At 46.2% G+C, this 24992-nt stretch overlaps 1 protein-coding gene and 1 pseudogene across 5 annotated transcripts; one reads left to right on the forward strand and one right to left on the reverse strand.

Annotated features, from left to right (window-relative positions):
• Positions 1-2069: 2069 nt before the first annotated feature.
• Positions 2070-3266, reverse strand: LOC115930839 (MKI67 FHA domain-interacting nucleolar phosphoprotein-like; annotated as a pseudogene).
• Positions 3267-8034: 4768 nt separating this feature from the next.
• On the forward strand, positions 8035-23759 carry LOC115930818 (golgin subfamily A member 6C-like). 5 transcript variants are annotated; one of them, XM_055363803.2, is made up of 19 exons: positions 8035-8098; positions 8867-9020; positions 10708-10827; positions 12758-12838; positions 13696-13734; positions 13996-14046; positions 14147-14228; positions 14326-14432; positions 15458-15544; positions 15654-15761; positions 15954-16041; positions 16447-16934; positions 17205-17285; positions 18601-18676; positions 19108-19199; positions 19763-19865; positions 19949-20052; positions 20141-20294; positions 20381-23759. In XM_055363803.2, the coding sequence occupies exons 2-19, from the start codon at positions 8937-8939 to the stop codon at positions 20593-20595; spliced, it is 2160 nt and encodes a 719-aa protein (XP_055219778.1). In that variant the 5' UTR covers positions 8035-8098; positions 8867-8936; the 3' UTR covers positions 20596-23759. The 5 variants fall into 5 exon arrangements, with proteins under 5 accessions (XP_055219778.1, XP_063554789.1, XP_063554790.1 ...); XM_063698719.1 differs by having other exon boundaries at positions 17205-17273; XM_063698720.1 differs by having other exon boundaries at positions 16474-16934.
• The last annotated feature ends 1233 nt before the right edge of the window (positions 23760-24992 follow it).

Here is a 24992-nt window from a genome sequence, read left to right on the forward strand (position 1 = left end):
AAGGATCTTTAAATAATTTTCCATGGGTCATACTTCTATTACATTTTCAAATCATTTAGAATTTGCTTTCCCACATATTCTCTCTCATTTGATCCTCACAACAGCCCTGGGAAGCAGGTTGGAGACAGACTTGGGGCCGGTTAGGAGACAAATTTACACAATGCATAAGAAAGCTCACTGTGAACCGGGGTGAGGAAGGGAGGCTTGGAGAATCATGAATGCAGTATCTATGTCTATATTCCCAGCCCAACCACAAAGCCTGAAATTCATTAGGTATTTAAGAAATAGCTGCTGAATTATTGCCTCGGGGTGCTCAGCTGAAGAAGCAGGGTTGGGACTAACAGTCAAGCTCCCTGACTCCTAGCCCAACACTTTTCCAAACACACCACCTATTTTTCTATATCTGATAAAAAGTATAGGGCTTAAGTTGTACATAATGTTAACTCACTTTCAATACAGGCCAATCATGATTGACTATCAGTAGCTTTTGTGACAAACTTAGTAAACTAGGAAGTTGAACCTTTCAGAGTTCCCATTCTCATGTCGTATGCTATTTCTATTTTGAAATAAAAATCCTTCCAATTGAAACTTTATCCATCAAAATGACAGAGAAGTGAAAAATAGATACAAGAATAAAACAAAACATTAATTTCAACATCAATTTGTCTATTTTGCTTTAAAATTATCATAACCACAAAGCCTTCCTATTTTTAGGAAGACACATTCTTTTTAAGTGTTAGGAACCATGATAACTATTTATTCTTAAGTCCTAAATGACCAGTATGGGTATTAGTAGATAACTGGACACAGTGAAAGGTCAGAACGTGACTGAGTGTGGCAGAAAGGGCAGTATCTCCAGCAACTGCAGATGGATAAATGACAATGAGTCCAGATAATGGATCATGATACAACCATTCAAATAATGCTTATGAGTACTTGATAACATGAGGGAAATCTTAAGATATAGTGTTTGAGAGAGAAAAAAGGAAAGGTGGAAAAAAACAGATGGAAAGCATGACTTCAATCATGCATTGAGATGCTGCCACTTTATACTTTTTTTTTTTTTTTTTTTTTTTTTTTTTGCGACAGGGTCCCACTCTGTTGCCCAGGCTGGAGTGCAGTGACATGATCTCGGCTCACTGCAGCCTCTACTTCCTGGGCTCAAGCAATATGCCCACTTCAGCCTCCTAAGTACCTGGGACTACAGGTATGTGCCACCATGCCCAGCTAATTTTTTGTATTATTAGTAGAGATGGGGTTTTACCATGTTGCCCAGTCTCATCTCAAACTCCTGAGCTCAAGTGGTCTGCCTGCCTCAGCCTCCTAAAGTGCTGGGATTGCAGGTATGAGCCGCCGCCTCTACTTTATACTTTCTTGTTGAAGTAGACTGTATTACTGATTCCCACCCACACTCTCTTTTTGGATATCCGGCCCCTCCTCGAGTCTCTGGAAAGGGCAGCACTACAAATCCAGGGACAACTAGGGAACTCCCACCCCCACTGCCAGGCAGATCAGATTCTCTATCCTACTCAGTGGAAATGACACACAGAGTGTTCGATAGATTTTTTGCAGAGAAGCATCTGTATGGAAAGGTCCAGTAACACTGGGACCAGGGATACTGCCAGGGCAAGCCAAAGCCTCAGAGGCTGGAGGAGCCTGGAGCACATGCCCTATGTTCATCTGCAGAGCAAAGCACAAGCATGGAGCAGAAGTCCAGAGTGAAGGCATGCAGGAGAGAAAAATCACCTCCCAGCCCAGTCCTTCCATGGTGTGGTCGTATTTTGAGTTCTGTACTTAGATGTCTGTGAGGTTACCTATTGTATTCTTAATACAAATCCCACTTAAGCCAGCCTAGAATAGGTTAAGATAAATGTAATGACTTGACTTGGCTGGAGTGCAGTGGCGTGATCACGGCTCACTGTAGCCTCAACTTCCTGGGCTCAGGTGATCCACTTCAGCCTCCCGAGTAGATGGGACTACAGGCATGAACCACCATGCCCAGCTAATTTTTTGTATTTTTCTCATAAAAATATTGTTCAGAAGAAATCTTATATATAATACATTGAAAATCACTGATTGCTTTTTCTTCGTCTTCTTTTCTGTGAATATGTAGGTGTTTGAGTCTCTTGTATTTCTTCTTTTACACAGGATACGGGCTGTTTGAAAACTATTTCATTATCTTCATCATCATCATTCATTTCAGCCACTTCAGATTTTCATCTCTTTAAAAATGTTGATGTACAAACCGGTGTGGGGCCCTAGGTATCCACAGTCTTCTCAGGAGTGTCAGGAGTACCTAAAACCTTTTTCTTCTTCTTACATAAAACCTGGCCTTTTGTAGACGTCTGACAATTTGTTTTTGAAATACTTTCCATTTTCTGTAAAATCAAAGAAGGAAAATCATAATCAATTCCTTTTTAAGCTAATTTCTTCCCGAGTAATCCTTCTTTCTTTTTAAATCAGTCCTCCCTCCATAGCTCTTGTGTAAGTGCAGATTCTGATTATACATTTCACTGATGGATATGATTGCTGCTTAAATGGAATATTCCAGTCTTGAAAGAGTTCTTTCTGTACTTTTTCAGGTGGCATAAAATGACTCTCCAAGAGTCTTTCACCAAACAGGTAGTTGTTCATTGTTTCAGCAACTATCTTAGCAACATCCTCAGACTCAAACTCCACAAATGCATAGCCTTTGCTATTTCCAGTCCTTTTCTTTCTGGATAGTCTGAACCTTGTAACAGTGCCACACTGGGAGAAATAGGAAAGGATCTGGGTTTCATTCAGTAGGTTAGGTAGGTGGCGCACATAGGCTACTCCAGGAGAAAGTTGTTCTTTTTTTTTTTTTTTTTTTTTTTTTTGAGACAGAGTTTCACTCTTGTTCCCCAGGCTGGAGTGCAATGGCAAGATCTCAACTCACCTCAACCTCTGCCTCCTGGGTTCAAGCGATTCTCCTGCCTCAGCCTCCTGAGTAGCTGAGATTACAGGCATGTGCCACCACACCCGGCTAATTTTTGTATTTTTAGGAGAGACAGGGTCTCTCCATGTTGGTCAGGCTGGTCTCGAACTCTCAACCTCAGGTGATCTGCTTGCCTCAGCCTCCCAAAGTGTTGGGATTACAGGCATGAGCCACCGTGACCGGCCAGTTGTTATTGTTTTTTTTGTTGGGTTATGTGCTTGCAAACCTGTGCCACCTCCTTCTGAAACTCAGCATCTACCTGTGGGTTCAGTGACAGGATAGGCCCAGCCAGGCTGGAAAAGGCCGCCATGCCAAAAGCGGCTGACACCAACTCCATGCAGCATTCCCGGAAATGCCCAATTTTTTGTATTTTTAATATAAGCAGGGTTTCGCCGTGTTGCCCACACTGGTCTAGAACTCCTGGACTCAAGTGATCTGCCAGCCCTGGTCTCCCAAAGTGCTAGGATTATAGGCATGAGCCACCACACCCAGGCTTGACTTTGAAACATATGTTGTACATCCAGACAGCAGTGAACTCGGGGGGAACACCAAAGATGAGGAGAATGAGGAAGGGATACCTCCAATTAAAGGAGTTAAGAAGAGATGCTTGAACTTACATTTCAAAAAGTCACTGCAGGTTGGGCACAGTGGCTCACACCTGTAGACACAGCACTTTGGGAGGCTGAAGTGGGTGAACGGCTTGAGCCTAGAAGTTTGAGACCACCCTGGGCAGCATGGCAAAACCCCATCTGTACAAAAAATACAGTAATTAGCCAGGCACGGTGGTGTCTGTGGTCCCAGCTACTCAGGAGGCTGAGGTGGGAGGTCGAGGCTGCAGTGAGCTGAGATCCACCACTCCACTGCAGCCTGGGTGACAGAGTGACACCCTGTCTTAAAAAAAAAAAAAAAAAAAGTCACTGTTTTGGGGTTTTCTGGGTGAAACCTCTGTTTCCATAAAAAAAAAAAAGGGTCGAGACAGTATGTATTACTGATTCAAAATCATAACCAGATGCTTAGAGTAAATCATTGTATCTATTATTTCAAAAACCAACCTCAGGATTATTAAAAGTTAATTTTATTGGGTTTTTCTTTAAGCTTGGCTGATTCACTCAGGTCTGTCACTTCTAAGCCCATGTTTTACTACTTTGTAACCCTATTTGGAAGGAAAACTGCAGCTCACATTATGATCCATCCTGAGATGAAAAGTTTCACACATATACACCACATATACCCCCCACCACAGTATGATGACACAGCAACCCAACCTTGGGCAAATGGTACCACTGCCAGCAAATGCATTTTTTTCTTTATTTAAAATTTTTTTTCTGTATTTCTTCTAACAGCAGCAAATGCATTTAACATTTTATTGAGATTCTCAACAGCTGCCATTTGGTTTGTTTAGCAAATTGTTTACAAAGTAACTTTTTTCCATTTTTGAAATTTGAATGAAAATTATGTTCTTCAGTTTTAAAGCCCCATCCCTCTCCCAAAGAAAGGTTAATAACTAACTACCAAGTAATGATTATTTAGGAAAAGAAGAAAAGCAAAACCAGCTTGTAAACACTTCTGGAACGTGGGTAAGGGGCCAAAGTCAAGACCTTCTGGGCCCAGTGCAGGTGCTAGGCTTGCCTCGGGACACCATCAGCACTTCCCCATCCACAACATCCTCAACAGCTGGGAGCCATGCGCAGACCCCAGGGGGCTTCCTGTTCCACAAGCTCCCCTCTCTTTGTCCTCTCCACCCTTGCTGTTGGGCCTCCCTTCCAAATCTGCCTAACAAAGGCAGCAGGATCTTTAATACTGTTCAGCTTTGTCAATGGAGACAGGATACTCTAGAAAGTTGAGAGATTCCCTGGTCCAGTCTAGGGGAGGAAAAAATATGCAGTGTAGCATAGATGGTTTTACTTGTCCACTCAGACACATGCTCATACTTATTAGACGGATGTATCAGATGCTTCAAAAGTCCTGATGTGTAGTAGCACAAAAGCTGCTTGTAAAAAGGAAGTTGCAAAATGATAAAAATTTCTGCAGCAGTTCAGGCTCCTGATGACAAAGCTGGTTCTGATAAGTAGTTCTTTTGACATGCACAGCAGCTTTTGCTGTAAGTCCTGTGTTCCAGGGGTTTCATTTAGACCACGGGAAGTTGAAAGCAAAGTTTAAATGTTCTCTGCTGACAAAATGTGGTATATATCCATCAATGGACTTCTACTCAGTAATGAAAGGAACAAACTACCAAAACCTGTTATGTCATGGACCAACCTCAAAAACATTAGCTAAGTAAAAAAGCCAGACATGAGACCACATATTGTATAATTCTATTGATTTGAAATGTCCAAAAAAGGCAAGATGATAGAGACGGAGATGGTCTGATTTACCTCAAGAGGTAGGGATTCAAGCTCTCTAGGGTACATGTGATACATACATGAGAAAAAATAAGGAAAAGAAAAGAAATTTATATGTAAATAAAGGAAAATACTACTTCTCCCTGATTATAAAGAAAATTGCTTTCTTTTTATAATAATTTGGAAGACAAAATATGAAGAAAAGTCTTTAATTTTGCCACTCAAAACATTCTGGTTTGTTGCTTTTTATATTTTTTTATGCATATGAACATTTTAAAAAGTAGAATCATAATATATAGTCTTTTGTCACTATGTTTTGGGCATATTTCTATGGCAGTAAATATATCCTTGGCATCATCTTTTTAAAAGCTCGATGTATATTAAGTTAATCATTGCCACCCCAGAAGTAAATTTTCTTATATATATATTTTAATGGACGCAAGCAAGCATTTTGGGGCTGAAGTCATAGAAGTAGAATTTCTGGAGGAAAATAACATAAAATAGTTTTAAGATTTTTAATAGAAATTTTCAAATTATCCTGCAGAAAAATTGGTTCAGTTTATACTCCCAACAGGGGCAGAGCTCCAGTGTCCCCCTTCCATTTGTCCTCTTTGCTGATATTTAAGGAGAAAATCTCATTGTTTTCATTGTATTTCTTTGGTTTCTAGTGCTTTTGAAACTTTTTTTTTTTTTTTTGAGATGGAGTCTTGCTCTATGGCCCAGGCTGGTGTGCAACAGTGCAATCTCGGATAACTGCAACCTCTGCCTCCTGGGTTCAAGCGATTCTCCTGCCTCAGCTTCCCAAGTAGCTGGGATTACAGGTGCCCACCACCATGCCTGGCTAATTTTTGTATTTTTTAGTAGAGATGGGATTTCACCATGTTGGTCAGGCCCGTCTCAAACTCCTGACCTCAGGTGATCCACCCACCTTGGCCTCCTAAAGTGCTGGGATTACAGGCATGAGCCACGGCCCTGGCCTTGAATCTTTTTTATGTGCTTATTGGCCATTTTTATTATTGTGGGAAGTGCCTGTTTCTCCATTGCCTATTTTCTGGCCAAGCTCCCAAGTCACATTTCACTTAATTTTTATCCTGCTGATTGAAAGCATTTTAACATAAACAGGAGCAGGACAGACTGTAATTATCTAGATCTTGTTCTGTCACCCAGGCTGGAGTGCAGTGGCATGATCATAGCTACCACAGCCTCGTACTCCTGAGCTGAAGCAATTTTCATACCTCAGCCTCCCAAGTAGCTAGGACTACAGGTGTGTGCCACCACGCCCAGCTAATTTTTGAAATTTTTTGTAGAGATGCGAATTCACTATGCTGCCCAGGCTGGTCTTGAACTCCTGACTTAAAGTGATCCTCCCACCTTGGCTTGCCAAAGTGTTGGGATTACAGGCGTGAACTACTGCTCCCGGCCGAGAGCTCATTTTGTTTGCTAGTGGTGATATTGGTATCTTTTTATATTTGAGGCTTTGGTGCTAGTGCTGAAGTATTACACTCACCATCCGAGGTTTGCAGGACTTTTGTTTTAATATTGAATAGATGGAACTGTTTACTTCTGCATCTTTGCAGGCATACAAAATGTGCCTACCAGGACTCTGCTTTATATCTATCGAAAGCAAGAAGTAATACAGTAAAACTTTGCCTGGCTAGAGGCTTTGGAAGAATGGAGTATTCTGATTTAATGCTATTGACTTGGAAGTGTGAAGGTGAAAATAATTCAAAACTTACATTTCCTGTTGAATGCAATTTGAAAACACAGCCAGTGATTCCACTTTTCTTCTCTAGTAAGTTTGGACATTCTGATCTACTTGGTGTTTTATTATAGAACTGCTAGTGTGCCCGAGACTTACATTGTGAAGACACTTTTTAAAAAACTTGAGAGGTAAAAGGGTGTAAATGGTATTGTGTGAGATCAGGCTGGATGAGAACTGACACTTGTAAACATACTTTTTAGGCTGAATCTCTGATTGCCATTTGTTTTCTTATTTAACTCAAAAATAAAACACATTGGATGGAGGGTGGGAATAGGAAGGAGATTTATGTCTTTTAATTGCATGTCATTGTTTCATATCAAGACAGAACATATGGTATCCCTGGCTTTGGACCTACAGAGGAAACATATTTTTCTACCTGCTGTATGCCAGAGGTTCTTGAACACCTGGAGGGATGACCACAGCGCAGATTGCTGAGCCCTACTCCAGAGCTTCCGATTCACCAGGTCCAGGGTGGGGCCTGAGAATTTGCACTTATAAAAAGTTCTCAGGTTCTGCTGGTGCTGCCAGTCCAGAGACTACATTTTTGAGAACCACTCTTGTCTACTAACTGTAAATTGTAGAACTCTAAAACAAAGCTTAGTTTGGTGTAGGAAAAGAAGCTCACAGGTTATGGAGCAAATCATGAAAGATTCAACCCTTGATCCCAGCCTCGTGTGGAATTCAGGTAACAATCAATACACAGTGACATAACACAATTATTGGTTATCATGATTGCAAGTCATAGCCAAGTATCAAGTGAGAAATTCAGTTTCATTTGCAACGCTTAGAGAGGCCAGGTCATTCTAGAAAAATAGGCCTTGTATTTGCTTTAAACCAGTAAAGAGCTTTGAGTGCTTATTAAATGGAAAGCTTTGTGTTTTTATTTATTTTTGACTATTTTATTTTATTTTTTGAGATGGAGTCTCAGTCTGTCACCCAGGCTGGAGTGCAGTGGCGTGACCTTGGCTCACTGCAACTTCCGCCTCCCGGGTTCAAGTGATTCTCCTGCCTCAGCCTCCCGAGTAGCTGGGATTACAGGTACCCACCACCACACCTGGCTAGTTTTTGTATTTCAAGTAGAGACGGGGTTTCACCATGTTGGCCAGGCTGGTCTTGAACTCCTGACCTAAGGTGATCCACCCACCTAGGCCTCCCAAAGTGCTAGGACTACAGGTGTGAGCCACCACACCTGGCCCAAAAGCTTTGTGTTTTTAAAGATATTAGACATGTTTCTTGTTTTTTAAAAAATCTTAATAATGTAGGAGAATAAGAGAAATGTTTTTTCCAAAACCGAGAAATCATTGTGATTATTTTACCTTATTGGAATGTTGGATAATATAGTCCACTTCATTCATTAATCATCAAACATGCTATGGATTTTCCATTTTTATAGGATTTGTGTCTTAACTGGGGTAATACTGGTAATTCTTATACTCCATCTGAAGATGAAAAATGTAGGCCAAAATCATAGACCATGCATAGAAGCTGGTAATGAAGACAGCTCTGGAGGAACATGTAGACACACACACACTGACACACACATATATAAAGTATAAACACATGTATTTTTTAAAGTTTATTTTTAACATTTTAAAGCAAAAGCCGGTCCTCCCCTCTCCCGGAGTAGGCAGGCCCCGCCCCTCTCCCCGAGTGGGCGGGGACAGCAGTCGCATGGGCAGCTTTCCTTGTGATGTCACAGGTTCCTCTGGACACACTGCTGCCTGGCCACGCCTCCTTTCCTTTTCATCTTTCTCATTGACCAATGGGATCGGAGCATTAAGGCCACACCCCTATTCTGCATTCTAGTGTGGCCCTGGTTACGCCTCCTCTGGCTCAGTCACACAGCAGCCTTGTAGGTGACTGGAGGTGTTCGCTGATGTGGCCCCAACCCTACCTCCCTCCCGACCCCATGACGCCAGAAGAAACTCGACGGAAAAAATTGGCAGCAGCCAAGAAAAAGGTAAAAAGCCAAGAAAAAGGTCATGGCCCCCCAACCTAGCCAGAGATCCCCTCTGATGACAAGACCACTCTCAGAGTCCATACCACTCTTGAGGCACACCGGGCTGGGCCCCCCTACCCCGGCGCCTCTGGGCTCCCCCGACCAAAGTCTTGTCAGTCAGCCCCGCCCCTTCAGCAAGCAGCCCGGCCTCTGCCCTCGCCAATCACCCTGCGGTGACTTTGGGCGGATGACTGCTGGGGCTCCCTGCTCCATATTCAGCCCTCAGGTCCTGCTGCCCCAAGCCCAACCTCCCTGGGTTCTTAGGGCTCACCTCTCCAAGGACCTGGGTCCCCCAGCCCCAACCCCCCAGCATCGCCAGTCATCCCGGGGTGACTTTGGGCTGGTGACTCCTGGGGTTCCCTGAGCAGACTCTGCTCTCCCCTCCTGCTGACCCAAGCCCGACCTCCCTGGGCTCTCTGGACTGACATCTCCAAGGACCTGGGTCCCAGCCCCACATCCCCCCTCCCCCATCGTGGATCGGCAACTCAGCCATTGCACTGATGAGGTTCCCCCCACCCCCAGGAGGAGTGGAATGTAGTGATGTCACAGTCCCCCTAGGAACTGTCATTACTGCTGCAAGACTGGCCTTTGATCTTACAACCCAGTCCCCTAAGCATTCTCACCCCATTTCTGGTTCCTCTGGTCACAGCACAAATTTCCAGCTAGAAGGGAAATGGGGACTATGCGACCTAGGAGCAAGAGGTTTCAGGCTGCCTTACTCCCTTCACGTAGACATCGACAGCGTGAAAAGCCTACACTTCCCCTGTGAGCTCAAAACGTTGACAGTATCTCTGAGTGGTAATGGGAGAATGGGTTTGGTTTGGTTTTCTCCCAGGCTTCTACTCTCCAGAGAGACTTTAACATTTTTTTCTGAGTTCTCCACCTCATATTCTAATTCTCCACAGTTCTGGGACCAGACTGCCCTTCAGTCAGTGGTCTCTGAAGTGAGATTTGCTCATCTTCTGTGGAATAGATCTTGGGAAACTGAACTTGACAGCTTGAATCTTCCTCATATCATCTCAACTTGGGGTACATTGAGTGCCACAGGATAAATGTGGGAGATCTTTCCGAAGCATCAGTTTCCCTTGATTCTCTTGAGAGAGAAAAAACATTAATGTACTTAGGGATGACCCTCACATAGGTTTCTAAGAGTATACCAGACTTCTCTCTGAAATGAGACTTGGGTTGTCCTCTTTCTGATAAATTCCCAGATTTAACAAAAAAGCTGCCTTCTGCCATGAGGACACATTGATATAAAAGTTTGAGAGATACTGGTGCACTTCTTCACACTAACAGACATGTGAGGATGTATGACTCTAAACCACACAGCGTGTAGTTCCTGCCTATGTAATGTTTACTTTTCTACCTCTGCGTCTGGTTTTGGTCCCCAGCAGCTGCTGATCATGGCAAAACCCCAGAGCTTGGAGTCAGAAGACCAAGTTTAAGTTCCATTATTGCCCCCCCACACTTTTTTTTTAGCCATAATATCCACCCCTCTCAGTCACTAAGTGATTGTGACAACACCTTGTACAGTTGTTGGTGGCATTAAATCAGATGGTGTATAAGAGTATTTTGCAAAAACTGTAAGGAGGGTGTGGCTGTAGGGACTGGTAGTTCTCATGAGTATTACTGCTCTTCTTTCCCACAGCTAAAAGAATATCAGCAAAGGAAGAGCCCTGGTGTTCCAGCAGGAGCAAAGACAAAAAAGAAAAAAACTGGCAGTAGCCCTGAGACAACCACTTCTGGTGGTTGCCACTCACCTGGGGATGTGAGTCTTGGCTGGCCAGGCTCCTGGGGACAGGGGGCCCAAGGGGCAGTAGAGGGTAATTGTTCAGATTGCTGGGTACTGGTTAAGAATTCTGGGTTTGAATCCTGCTTCTCCATCTGCTAGCGATCTGATTTATGACAAGTTGCTTGAGCTCTTTGAGCCTCTCTTTTCACATCTGTGAAATAGGGGTAGTATTGTTTGACTTCCATTTGTGAAGTTTAAATGAGATTTCTTATTGTTGTTGTTTTCATGTTAACCCCTAGTACGTGGCCTGCTGTAAACACCCAGGATACCCAGGAAACGATCATTGTTGTTTGATTTTCCTGATCCCCACTCTCAAGGGGAAGTTGGGCTAATGAGTACAGCCACTTGCCATCAGGCTGTCCCTTTAGGAGTCACTGAAGGGGGCCCAGGGTGTGGTGAGGAGAGCCCCAGGCACTAGGAGCAAGAGAAGATCTAACTTGCCACCAGCTTGTTGGGTGACCACAGAAAAATCACTTCTTCTGCTGGGCCTCAGTTTCCTCCTCTGTAAGATGATACTGGATAAGATCAGTGTCTTTCAAACTTGTTTTTTAGCTGCAGTCCCCTTAGTTCAAGTGAGCTCTTACTCAGAAGTCTGTTTTTTTTTAATGGAGGTGGAGGTCTGGAGCTCTACCAGATTCGTTGCCCATGTCCTAGGCCTGAGGAGAGGGGTCCAGTGAGCATATTAAGAGCTGCATTGGTCAGCTGACTCCACTCTGTGACTGCATCGCTCAGGGGACTTTTCCATCTATTTGTTCCTGCCCCTGGCAAGGCAGCAGGTGGCCATTTGGAAGAATGGCACAGGCCATGGTTTTAATCTCCTCTGCTTTTCTTCAGCATTTCCTTTTCCTGAACCCACATCTTCCTCCTACCCTGACTTTCTTGCTTCTCTCTAAGCCACTTCTGTCTTTCACCTCCTGCCCTTGTTTTTCCCTTGTCACCTCCTGTAGATTCAGGACATTCTACAGGTGCTGGTGTCCAACCTTAACTACTCCAATGGGGTAGCACTCCCCCATTGGACAAGTGGAAGGTGAGGCAGTGCCAAGAGCCCTCTCTGGCTTGCTGTCTCCAGCTATGCATGGCCCTGAGGCTTCTCTGGTTTGGGGAATACTTGGCCTCTGCCTTGTTTTATGTTGCTTCCATTAACCTTCAGCCTGTTTCTGTCTGCTTCTTCACCTGCTTGATTGATTGGGTTTTTTCCTTCCCCGCATCTTTTATCATCTTGGAAATGGTGAGACCTAAAACTTTAAAAGTAATTTGGGAATAATGTACAGAGCAGGCATATGGGATTTAGGCCTTTTTTATTTATTTATTTATTTATTTATTTTGAGACAGAGTCTCACTCTGTCACCCAGACTGGAGTGGAGTGGTGTGATCTCGGCTCACCACAACCTCTGCCTCCTGGGTTCAAGCGATTCTCTTGGCTTAGCCTCCTGAGTAGCTGGGATTACAGGCACCTGCTACCACTCCTGGCTAATCTTCGTATTTTTAGTAGAGATGCTGTTTCACCATGTCGGCCAGCCTGGTCTTGAACTCCTGACCTCAAGTGATTCACTCCCCTCAGCCTCGCAAACTGTTGGGATTACCTGTGTCAGCCACTGTGCCCGGCTCCTTGCTGTTTTTATACTTTCTCTATATACTATAACTATTTCCCATGTAAGTTTTTTTTTTTTAATTTCTTATTTTTATTACTCCTGCATCATCTGTTACCCAGAAGGATCTGGAAGTAAGAGGCCCTGGGCCGAGTTGCAGTGACTCTGCAGGCCAGCCCTCCAACCTCCTCTCACAGTGGGGGCTGGGTGACCCTCTGCCAGCTGAGACAGCCCACACACACCCCAGCCCTAATGATTGTTCTCTCTACCTCTCCCCACAATCCTCTTCCAACTCCTCCTGTCTGCATGTGCCTCAGAGCCAGTACCAAGAACTAGCAGTAGCCCTTGAGTCAAGCTCCGTGACAATCAATCAACTCAATGAAAACATAGAATCATTGGTAAGAGTCCAGTGGGGTCACCTGATTCCATGCTGCCAATCCTGGGCTTTAGTTTCCCCTTGGGGCCCTGAAGAAAGGGGCTGGGAGCCCCTGGTGCCAAGGGCAAATGGGGAGCTGGAGCACCCAGGCCTCACCTGGAGGGACCCCAGAGCAAGGAGCACGCAGCATGGCTCTTCTGTCACTGCCCTCTTTGCCGACTCTCTCTTCTCCAGACACCCCTGCTCCAGTCCTTGCCACACACGCCCTGGGGTTGTCACCTCTCAGGGAAGCGCTAGCCTGACTGGTTGTCAGGGGCCCTGTATTTCTGCCCTGACTCAGTCCCTAATTTGCTTTGAGTATGGACAAGCCACCTGTCCTCCTTGGGCTCGTGTTTCTGGAGGAGGTAGAGCATCAAAGTTCTCTGTTAGCTCTGAGAGTCTGAGATTTAAAGGCCCCTAGAATGGAAACCTGAGGGCCAAGGGCTCCTGTCTGTCCTTTTCCATCCTATATCTGCTGTGAAGAACCGTAGCTGGCCCGTATGTGCTTAGTAACTGTTTGTTGAATGAAGGCACCTTTCTAAATCACAAGCTGGCAGAAGGGTGGGCCTTCCTGAGACTCCCTCTCTAGAGGTTTATGTTACTGTCCTTTTGAGAGAATCCACATTCAGACTTTGAGTTCTGTGGCTTTGGGCAAAAACCAACAAAGACCCAAATCCTCTGTCCTTGGGTGCTTGAATAGGGTTGACCAGTTCGTGTCGCCATTGGTTCTGAGAATGTTGCCTTTAAAATCCATTCCTGGTCCCTGCCTACCGCTTCCAGGTCTGGGGAATAGAGTTGAGGGGGCCACTCTCAGTCACCTGAATTTGACTCTCCCCACAGAAACAGCAGAAGAAACAAGTGGAACATCAGCTGGAAGAAGTAACGTGATTTCTTTGCTTACAACATGACTGCTGGGTTTGGGGGGCACTCAGATGCAGAGGCACAAGTCTCATCTTGCCCACTCCCAGCCTGGGGAAGAAGGCTCACCCCTCAGATTCCACCCCATCCCCACAGGGTCCCTGATAACCTGGTCCCATGGGTGGGCCTGTCCTGGTGCATTGGTGGCATTCTGGGGGCATGCCTCTTGCTGTGCCATCTCGGCCTCCCTGTGGTAAGAGCTCTGTCTTCCTCTTCCTATAGGCAAAGAAAGCAAACAATGAAATACACAAAGCACAAACGGAGCAGTTAGAGGTGAATGGAGGGTGCGGAGCTTTCTCCTGTCCTCTGGAGAATGTTTCTTTCCTTCTCTTTCAGCACTTGCTTGGCTTTTCTCCCAAACATTCAATTCCAGACAATCAACATCCTCACATTGGAAAAGGCAGACTTGAAGACTACCCTTTACCATACTAAACGTGCTGCCCGACACTTCGAAGGTGGGAATCTGGGCATCCCCATCATCCTTCAACCTGGCACTTTGACAGGTCTTTAGGGGGAGTCCTTTGGGCCCCATCTCAACCTCTCTCATTACAGAAGAGTCCAAGGATCTGGCTGGCCGCCTGCAATACGCCTTACAGCGTATTCAAGAATTGGAGCGGGCTCTCTGTGCTGTGTCTACACAGCAGCAGGAAGAGGACAGGGTGAGTCCAACCAGCTGCCCCATCCCCTGGCAGCCTGGCTTCCCAGATGGAGGAGTGAGCCTAAAGGTCCCTTCTGCAGGATGCAGTGTCCTGCCCAGAAGGCAGCATGGTCATTTCTCACTACTTTTGTGTATGGTTGTTAGAGGCAGCCTGGGGCTGAGTCAGCTGCTGTGGGTGAGTTGGGGGGCACTGTGGGGAGTGAGCACTGGATGCAGAGCTCAGAGGCCAAGTGCCTGCCCTGCCCTTTCCTGGCTGTGGCCTTGGGCAAGTCCTAGGTGGGGTATTGGGTAGTTGTTCTGTGAAGGTACAGAAGAGCACCTTTAGTATGTTACCATTTCTGTAGAGAGAGGAAAGGGGTGTGTGTGTGTGTGTGTGTGTGTACTATGATAATATACAAAAACATGTCTGCAAGCATTCATAAAAAACTCAGGAGAGAGTAACAGGGTGCCTGGGAGACACCTCCCTTCTGTACCTTCTGAGTTTTGGACTATATGAATGTATCATCCTTTCAAAAAGTGAACAAAAGATTAATTTCCCCCTTCCTATCTGTGTCCCCACCCCCAGCAAGAAAAATGGGCTTAGAGAATAGGATAGACCTGGGTGTTCAAATCCCAGCTCTGTCTAAGTGATCTTAGGCAAGCACTTAACCTCGAACACTCGATGTTTTTCATCTACACAATAGAGGTAATCCTAGTAACTGTCTCATACGGTGGTTGTGAGGATTAAATGGGATTGCTAGCATGGAACCTGGTGAAGCACTCCATAATGGTTCAAACAGTGGTAGTAATAACAGTAATAACAATAGCAATATTATCTGATCTCTCTGGGCCTCTGTTAGCCAGCTGTAAATTCGATCTCTTTCCCTCTCCCTTCCAACTTTACTGAGTTCTTTTAATAACCAGGCCACGGGCTTGGAAATGCCTTGATCTTTACTAACCGAGTTGTATATTGAGCTTAGCCCTAGCCCTTTTAAGGGGCACTGCCTGAGCTCCCCAGATCAAAACTTCTCACTCTTCACCATCCAGTCCTTGAGCTGCAGAGAAGCGGTCCTCCAGTGGCGGTTACAGCAGACCATAAAGGAGCAGGCACTGCTGAACGCACACGTGACACAGGTGAGGCTTTGCAGAGGGAGGGATGTGGAAGGAAGATGACCCCAGGTGGGCCAGGAGCAGGTGAGGACCAGTGACAGCCCTTCCTAACTTCTCTGCCCATTTCTTGCAGGTGACAGAGTCACTAAAACAAGTCCAGCTAGAGCAGGACGAATATGCTAAACACATAAAAGGAGAGAGGGCCCGGTGGCAGGAGAGGATGTGGAAAATGTCGGTGGAGGTGAGGTCTGACCCTTCAGCCCCCACTTTAGATAGGTCACTGGATCTTTCTGGGCATCTGTAAAATGGGAATAGTACAGCCAGAGGTGGTCATGGGTCTCGGCTTTGTAGAGATGGGGGCAGAGAGTGAGATGGTAGCCTGTCCAGCCACCAGCCCCTCTCTCCAGGGCCCTTTCCCCTGTGCTTTGGGCAGGCTCGAACATTGAAGGAAGAGAAGAAGCGTGACATACATCGGATACAGGAGCTGAAGAGGAGCTTGTCTGAACTCAAAAACCAGATGGGTAAGATGGGGCTGGTGTGACCTGGGAGCAGGACTGGCATCAGAGGTCTGTGGGGGTGGCTTAGAATGCCCCAGGGAGGTGGGTGGGTGGAAGGGCTTTGAGGCAGAGGGAAAGAGGTCTGTGCCAGGAGACGGCAAGTTTTGTCATCTCCATGAGCCTCGGGGTCCCCATCAGCAAAGAGGGAGGAGTGCCCGTTGTCAGCCACCCACAGTGCTCTCTATGTGAAAGTGGCTTGGAAACTGGCTACCATCGGGTGCGAGGAATCATTAGCAGTGAGGCCAAGTTTGGGAAGCCTGAGAGGAGCTGTGCATCAAGAGGAGGTTTTTTTTTTTTTTTTTTTTGAGGTGGGGGTGGGTAGAGGGGTTGGGGAATCCAGAAGCCCTTATTGTCTGCTTCATTTCTCAGCTGAGCCCCTATCCCTGGTGCCCCCAGCAGTGACCTCTGTGGTGGAACAGCTACAAGATGAGGACAAACACCTGAGGCAGGAGGTGGACGGTCTGGAGGGAAAGCTCCAGTCCCAGGTGGAAAACAATCAGGCCTTGAGTGTCCTGAGCAAGGAACAAAAGCAGAGACTCCAGGAGCAGGAGGAGATGCTCCGAGAGCAGGAGGCGCAGAGGGTGCGGGAGCTGGAGAGACTGTGTGAACAAAACGAGAGGCTTCGGGAGCAGCAGAAGACGCTACAGGAGCAGGGTGAGAGGCTGCGAAAGCAGGAGGAGAGGCTGCGAAAGGAGGAGGAGAGGCTGCAAAAGCAGGAAAAGAGGCTGTGGGACCAGGAGGAGAGGCTGTGGAAGAAGGAGGAGAGGCTACAAAAGCAGGAGGAGAGGCTCGTACTCTTCCAGAAGCACAAGCTTGACAAGCAGCTGGCCGAGCCACAGTGCGGCTTCGAGGATCTGGTGGGTTGCCCCACCTGGCAACCTCATCCCTATCCCTCCAGGCCTTTGTTTCCCCACCTGTAAAATGGGCCAGTGTAGCCCTCACATGAAATGGTACTTCTAAAGGCACCTGTGAGCTACAGCTCATCAGGCTCTGCTCTGATGGCTGTGGGGGAGAAGGGATGATTTTTCTAACCTGCCTCCACCCTTCCTGGTGATATGGGAGGCAGACACCAAGGTCTGGTGTCTCCAGCTGCAGTGGATGGCCACTGATTGCTTCTCTCTGTCCAGAACAACGAGAAAAAGAGCACACTGCCGTTGGAGCAGCAAGTAAAGGAGCTGCAGGAGAAGCTAGACGAGGTGAAGCAGATGGTAACCTCCACCCCATCCAAGAAGGGCTGGGAGGTGGGCAGCAGCCTCTGGGGAGGGGAGGTGCCAGGCCAAAGGCAGCTCCAGCTGGGAGGCAGGTGACCCCAGCACCCTCCAGGGCAGCCCTATGACTGTTTCTTGCTTCCTGCCCTCTGACTTTTAGAGGTGGGTAGCCCTGGGCTCCTCCCAGATCGGGACATCATCATCCCAGCTAGAGGCATGGAGCCCCCAGTCAAAGGGGAAGAGACAGTGGTACAAGAGGCTCCTTATCCGGGCACGGTGGCTCGCACCTGTAATCCCAGCACTTTGGGAGGCTGAGGCAGGAGAATCACTTGATGTCAGGAGTTTGAGACCAGCCTGGCCAACGTGGCGAAACCTCACCTCTACTAAAATTACAACAACAACAAAAAATTAGCCAGGCATGGTGGCGCATGCCCGTAATCCCAGCTACTCAGGAGGCTGAGGCACGAGAATCGCTTGAGCCCACGTGGTGGAGGTTGCAGTGAGCTGAGATTGCACCATTGCACTCCAGCCTGGGCCACAGAGTGACACTGTCTCAAAACAAAACAAAAAAGCCTCCTTAGATTCAAACTGGATTCTGACCTGGGTTCCACTGGTCACCGTTCAACTACTGTTCATCTCTAAGTCTCTGTTTCTGTGACTTCAAAAGGAAGTTAGCATTTTCCTTGCAGAGGTGCTGAAGACTGAATGAGAGAATACCTGGAAAGCATTAGGCATGTAGCACACTTGGCAGATGGTGGTTGGCTCCCTCTGCTTTTCCACCAGTCTGTGGCCTACAGTTTAAATGGTGGGAAGAAGGACATGAGATTTGAGGCTGGGGAAGGAGGTATGGGGTTCTAGGCAAGGGAGGAAGCCTCTTAGGCCTGGAGCAAGGGACCAGGGTCCTGGGCAGGTGACAGAGCCCCACAGTGCCCTAGCTACCCTATTAATGGGCCCAGAACCTGGAAGCCAGCCACCATGTACCCTCATGCCCAGGGTCTTCCTGCAGGTGGAGATGAAGAGCCAAGAGTCTCAGAGTCTGCAGCAGCAGCGAGACTAGTACCTGGGTCACCTGCAGCAGTACGTGGCCACCTGTCAGCAGCTGACCTCTGAGAAGGAGGTGCTGCACAGGCAGTTACTGCTGCAGACCCAGCTCGTGGACCAGCTGCAGCAGCAGGAAGCTTGGGGCAAAGCGGTGGCTGAGATGGCCCACCAAAAGTTGCAGGAGACCCAGGGGAGAGAGTTGCTGAGGACGGGGCCCCGAGGGGGATGACCCGGCAACCTCCGTGCCTTCTCACTCTGTTTCCCGTCCCCTTAGGAGCACCTAGAAGCTGCCAGCCAGCAGGACCAACAGCTGGAGACCCAGTTGAGCCTCATGGCTCTCCCTGGAGAAGGTACAGGAGACCACTCAGAGGAAGAGGAGAGAGCCCCAGGAGGAAGGGGGGACTGTTAGCAGCATAGGATTGAGGGGTTGGAAGAGACCTTTGGAACAGCTGGTAGTTATGCCAACTGGGTGTCTGCACTAAGTTCAGCATCAATATGGTGACCTCCTGGGAGCAGGGGGCCACCAGGTTGCCTAAGGATGAATAAACTGGCCCAGATCAGAAAGGGAGCAGGTCAGGACTCCCGCACCGACTGGTAGTGGGACTGTGCCTGGGCAATATAGCAAGATCTTGTTCTTAAAAGGAAAAATAAAGAACAGCAGCTCATTCCCCTCTGGGGAGAGGCCGGCTCAGGGTTACACATTGAGGGTGAGGACAGAGGTGGGCCCACAGTACCTCCCTTGTTGGGTTGTCTGAGGACCCCTCTGGCCACCTCCCCACAGGAGATGGAGGAGAACATCTGGACAGTGAGGAGGAGGAGGCGCCTCAGTCCACGCCAAACATCCCAGAGGACCTGGAGAGCCCGGAGGCCATGGTGAGCCTGACTTTCCCTGCCCCGCTTTGCCACCTTCCTCTGTGCTCCCTCCCAGAGCCCCTTATGCTCTTGGTTTTCCCGCCTTCTGATTTCTGTGGCCCCTCACCTCTTCCGGGAGGCAGTGGTCAGACACCTTGTCACCTGTGACCAACAGGTGCACTCTCTGAGGCCCCAAGGGAAGGGACTGTGCTCCAACTTCCTGCCTCATTTGCTCTGTCTATGCCCCTACAAGAATACTCACCTCTTGCCTTCAAGTGGCATTTTTCAACTCCGCTGGAGCCAGTTCCCAGGAGGAGCAGGCACGGCTATGTGGGCAGCGGAAGGTGTGAAGGCTGTGCTGCCTGCACCTGGCTCATCTGGTGGCCATGGCCTGGAAGGAGCCAGAGGCAGAGGCCCCAGCCCCAGGGAGGACTGGAGATGAGTTTGTGTGTGGGGAGAGCTACCGGGCCCTGAAGGAGGCCATGGTGAAGCTGAAAGTGAGTGAGTCCTGGCATGGGCCAAGAAAAGTGGGGCGGGGCAGAACAGGTCACTCCCGAGATGTGACCCCATTATTTTGGCTCCAGAGCAGCTTTATGGACCTCCCGAAGGAGAAGGCGGACGGGACGGAGCAGGTGGAGAGACGAGAGCTTGGATTCGTCCAGCCTTCTGGAGTGACAGATGGCATGAGTGAGCAGGAGGCCAGGGCACGGGCAGGGGGAGCTGCAGGGCCATCGGAGGGACCCTAGTGTCTGAGCCGTGTCCTCTCGCAGGAGAGTCCTTCACCGTATATGAAAGCCAGGGGGCAGTGCCAAACACGTGGCACCAGGAGATGGAGGATGTCATCAGGCTGGCCCAGAAGGAGGAGGAGATGAAGGTAGGGCGTGCAACATCTCTGTGGGGGTGGGGGTGGGCATGGGCGCTGGCGCAGGCTCCAGGGTGGGAGCTGATCACCCTCCCTTCAGGTGAATCTGCTGGAGCTGCAAGAGCTGGTGTTGCCCCTTGTGGGCAACCATGAGGGGCATGGCAAATTCCTCACCGCTGCCCAGAACCCTGCCGATGAGCCCACTCCAGGGGCCCCAGCCCCCCAGGAACTTGGGGCTGCCGGTGAGCAGGATGGTGAGTAGAGCTCTCAGGCGGGGTGGGCAGGCAGGAGCAGGGGAGGCTCGCACTGTGCTCAGACCCCCGCCTCCCTCTCTCCAAAGATTTTCATGAAGTGAGCCTGGACAACAACGTGGAGCCTGCACCAGGAGCGGCCAGGGAGGGTTCTCCCCATGACAACCCCACTGCACAGCAGATCGTGCAGCTGCCTCCTGTAATGCAGGACACCCAGGAGCACCCAGGCTTGCCCAGCAAACCCTGCATACCATTCTTTTACCGGGCAGCCAAGAACAGGGAGATAAACATCATCATCTTCTAAGAGCTAGTCAAGAAATTTAAAAACAACAACAACAAAAAGTTATGGGGTTAATCTCCTACACAATTCATTTACTCCATTTGAATGTTAGAGCCACTCATGTTTATTTGTGTTTCTAATTTACCGTTTAAATTTATTTGTAAAAAGTTAAGGGAGAGTTGGTCTTTCCCTGATGTTCACTCTGGCATCCTTTAGCATTTTTATTTTTAATTTGATAATTGTAGGTGATTAGCACACATATCGCGTTTGCCCTTAGGTGGTGGGAATTCAAACACACAAAGACCCACTATTTGCACAAAACTATTCTGGCTGGTTTGGAACAGGCTGCCATGCTTTTTTAATGTTATTGCAGCATGTATATTCGTTACAGAATTCAGATAAAATGTGCTTACGTTCTGTTATTACGTTTGATTGAATCCTAACCACAGTGAGCTCTTCATTAGCTCAATATGTGGTTTGCCCTCAAGTGAGCACCGTTTATTACTTTGTAATATGCCACTGTGAGTACTGACATTTAGAGTTGTTTAAAGGCCGAGAACTGGAAACAGCCTTTCCCCTATTTTCTGTGTATTGGGGATGAGAGTCATGACATTTTGGGGAGCTTTTTAAATCTCACAGAAGAGGAAAGTGGCCTGCTCTGGCAGGTGTGTGCAGGATACAGTGTGTTTCATTTGTTCTGGTGCCAAGAATGAGCGCTGTACTATGGTACTTCCCTTAGGATTTGTATGTGCTCTGGGCTCATGAAGATATTGCATCATGAGCTGCAGCAGTTGTACCCTTTCTCGATGACCTAAAAAGAGATTATTTCTGAGGAATGAAAGGCTCCCATCATTGACTGTGGATGTGGAAAACCTTTTCTCGCTTAGAGCATTTATATCTACAATACATTTTAAAGTCAGAGTTCATGTTACCTGTTTTAATCACATGAGTATATGTCCCAGTACACAAAAGGGCACTGGTTGGCATTCTTCTTAAGGTATTTAGTGAAGATCATAAGAAATCCTTTAAGAGTTTAAATGTCCCTGGAACAGGCATACGGGCTCTAGTCAAGAATGAATTCGAGTGAAGGAAAGCTGTGTGACACCTGGCCTTCCTCTCTGTTCATGGAGCTTCTTTGAGGCTAGAAGATTGATTTTACCATCTAGACCTCTCTGGCTAATACCTATTCTTCAGCCACATTAGTTACTCTGACATAGGAATTTACTTCTTTTATTTGAATGGAAAACACTTTAAAAATAATAACAACCATTATTATAAACCAATATATGTGAGAGTACTTAGTTGAAACAAAAAGGAGTTTTAGTAGACAGTATTATACTACACATGAAAATCAAGGTGAAGTTTATGCAACTTAAAATGTTTACAAGCTGCAGTGCAATCTAATGTTTGTGAATGTCCAAGTATTATGAGGAAAAGTGTCTATACAATCACAGAGTTATGTTTCCTCACAAAGTTCTTCACAAAGAGTGAAAGATGTTTTTATACCTCTCGGTTTCAGTTAGAGGCATATTTTGTGCCATATTTATGTTAATGTGCCTATATGTGATGAATGAGTTATTTCAGTCATACATTGCCTAAGTCATAACTTGAAGATGCTTGGGAAAGAATCAACAGCTAAAAGTTCATGAAGTTCTAATGTCTGTGTTCCAAAATACATCACATTATTAGGATGCAGGGAGAGATGCGTGTGTGCCCCCTGGGGTGGGCATTTCTAGTGACTAGACCATCTCCATTTTTAGCATTTGGCATCTTCATGATACTTTTATACATATGACATTAATAGGAGAGCAATAATACGATTTTACAGATGGAATAACAGATGTGCCTGCATTCACTGAAAGAGTGCAAATATTAAGTCCTTGTGACTTCAACTGACTCTTCCAAATTGTATGAATTTATCAATGTATTAGATAAACCCTGTTTCAGAATTATAAAGAAAAACTGTTAGACCAACGAATGTGGCTAATTAACAGTAGGACGATTTCTAGCCCGAGGGTTTAAAATGGACTTAAAGACCTGTTCTTGCCTTTTATTTTCTGAACTTGCCACTTTTGCATTCTTTGAGTTCAGTTTAAAGACAGTTTAAGTCCAATTTAGACCCTCGGGCTAGAAATCATATCACTGTTAATTAGCTACCTTATTTGGTCTAACAGTTTTTCTTTATAATTCTGAAACTGGGGTTACCTAATACATTTATAAATTATTTCAAAGGTATTTTTATAGTTCAAATCACTTCACTTTTACCCTGATAAATATAAATGACTAGGAATGACCTTCAGATAGCCTTTAGCACCTGTAACCAATCTGACAAGAATGTGTTCATCAGGTACCTGTGGATTAAATCACACACTGGCATATTTAAGCTGAATGTCAGTCTGGAAAATGAATGTACTATATTAACTGAAATACCACTCTTTGTGTAGGTATTCTGTCATATACTTAAGAAAAATTAAATAGAATGCAAATCATATGACAATAACTTAAGTCTTTCTTCAAAGTGCATGCGGTCCTTTGCAATACCTCATTCAGCCAAGTATTTGTTCTCTTCATCATTCAGTATAAGGCAGCTTTCAATTTGCTTAGAAGGCAACATTAGAAGGGTAGAGTTTAATCAGAAACATAGAATTTTAAAGTGTGGGTTCAACTGAATAAATTTGAATTTCTGTAGGAAGTAAAGAATTAAAAACCGATTTAAAGATTGTAATATATAATCATTTTTAAAGTATTTGATTAAATCTGATAGGTTTTCCAGAAATGAAAAAAGTCAGTTCTGAAACCAAAGCTGATATTTAGAAAATGTGAAAATGTAAATCAGCCCTATCCATAATAGTTTCTCTAAAACTTTATCTTAAAGAGTCATTTTAAAAGAATATAACTATTCAAAAATGTAACTGCTATCTTAAGTTTTAAAATAAGTTAAGACATTTTAAAATATGAATACTGTAGTTTAAAAGAAAGAAACTGGGGGAAGGAAAAGTAGAGAAAGAAATGCCAATTCCAATGCAAAGCTTTATTTGCCAAGTTTTCTTAGAATGACTTTTACCAATTTATGAATTCTTGTAAACAGAATGTATAATGGAAATACTGAAACACTGTTGCCTAAAGTGGCATTATTCACTGCTACTGTGATGCTACTGTTATGCAATAAATTATTAAATTGTTGCAAAGTGCTGTTTTTGCCTTAAAATTTTGTGTGTCTTGAAAACTGTGGTGTTAACGGTATTGAGACTGTGCAAATGCTGGGCACGCTTGGCATGAGATAATCGGTTTTTATTTTTATAAAATTGTAATGTAACCATGAAGTGTGTTTATTTGAAGAACACAAACCAAAGTTATGGGATAAAAAAGGTTGTGGGATGAAAAAGTTACAGGATAAAAAATGTTGTGGAAAAGTTGTGGCAAAAAAAGTGGTGGAAAAAATGTAAAAGTTTTATGAAAAGCTTTAAAAAAGGGCCGGGCTCGCTGGCTCACGCCTGTAATCCCAGCACTTTGGGAGGCCGAGGCGGGTGGATCACAAGGTCAGGAGATCGAGACCATCCTGGCTAACATGGTGAAACCCCATCTCTACTAAAAATACAAAAAAAAAAAAAAAAAAATTAGCTGGGCGTGGTGGCGGGCGCCTGTAGTCCCAGCTACTCGGGAGGCTGAGGCAAGAGAATGGCGTGAACCTGGGAGGCGGAGCTTGCAGTGAGCCAAGATCGTGCCACTGCACTCCAGCCAGGGTGACTGAGCAAGACTCCATCTCAAAAAAAAAAAAAAGCTTAAAGTATTATGAAAAAGAAATTATGGGATTAAAAATTAAGTCATGGGATAAAAATAAATAAAAGCAGGCCCCTGTCAGCATAAGCCTGGAGAAGTGGGGCTGGAGTCTCCGTCCCTACCATGTTCCTACCACTCCCTCCCAGTCACCCCTTTGCCATTAGGGTAGCAAGACAAGACCCCTGTCTAATGGGGGGAGAAAAACAGACCCTTTGCCACCTTGACCAGGGCTGAGTCCTTAAATTTCTGGACGATGATGATTATTATTTAAGAGCCAGATGCTGGCAGAGCTGGTTTGTTTGGAGGAGGCCTCATGGCCTCCCTACTCTCACCGAAGCAATTTTTCCCTCGGGGGCTCCCATCTTCTTATTCAGAGAGGCAGCTGAGGCGGGACAGTTGGGCTAACTGTAGAGCAGGCGAGGGCACAGGCTGCTGGGGTGGACCCCTTTCCGCCGTGTACATATAGTATCTGTGTAACATTTTGTATATTCCAGGGGGTAGGGCCACCCCCTGTATTGTACCTAGCGGAGGTTGGATCTGGCATATGGGGAGGAGGTTCTAATCATTATCTGTGGCTGGGAAACTTATTTATTGATAGCATAGGACAGAGGAAGGAGGCGGGGATGGGGTTGTGGCTCCCT

This window comes from Gorilla gorilla, chromosome 16, assembly GCF_029281585.2.
Source record: "Gorilla gorilla gorilla isolate KB3781 chromosome 16, NHGRI_mGorGor1-v2.1_pri, whole genome shotgun sequence".
NCBI classification, from domain to species: domain Eukaryota; kingdom Metazoa; phylum Chordata; class Mammalia; order Primates; family Hominidae; genus Gorilla; species Gorilla gorilla.

Excerpts from the sequence above, each read along its gene's own strand:
- LOC115930818 (XM_055363803.2), top strand. The coding sequence starts at position 8,937 with ATGTGGCCCCAACCCTACCTCCCTCCCGACCCCATGACGCCAGAAGAA. Across the intron at positions 14,433-15,457 it reads AGCAGCAGGAAGAGGACAGG|TCCTTGAGCTGCAGAGAAGC; the intron begins GTGAGTCCAACC and ends TTCACCATCCAG. Across the intron at positions 16,935-17,204 it reads AGTGCGGCTTCGAGGATCTG|AACAACGAGAAAAAGAGCAC; the intron begins GTGGGTTGCCCC and ends CTCTCTGTCCAG.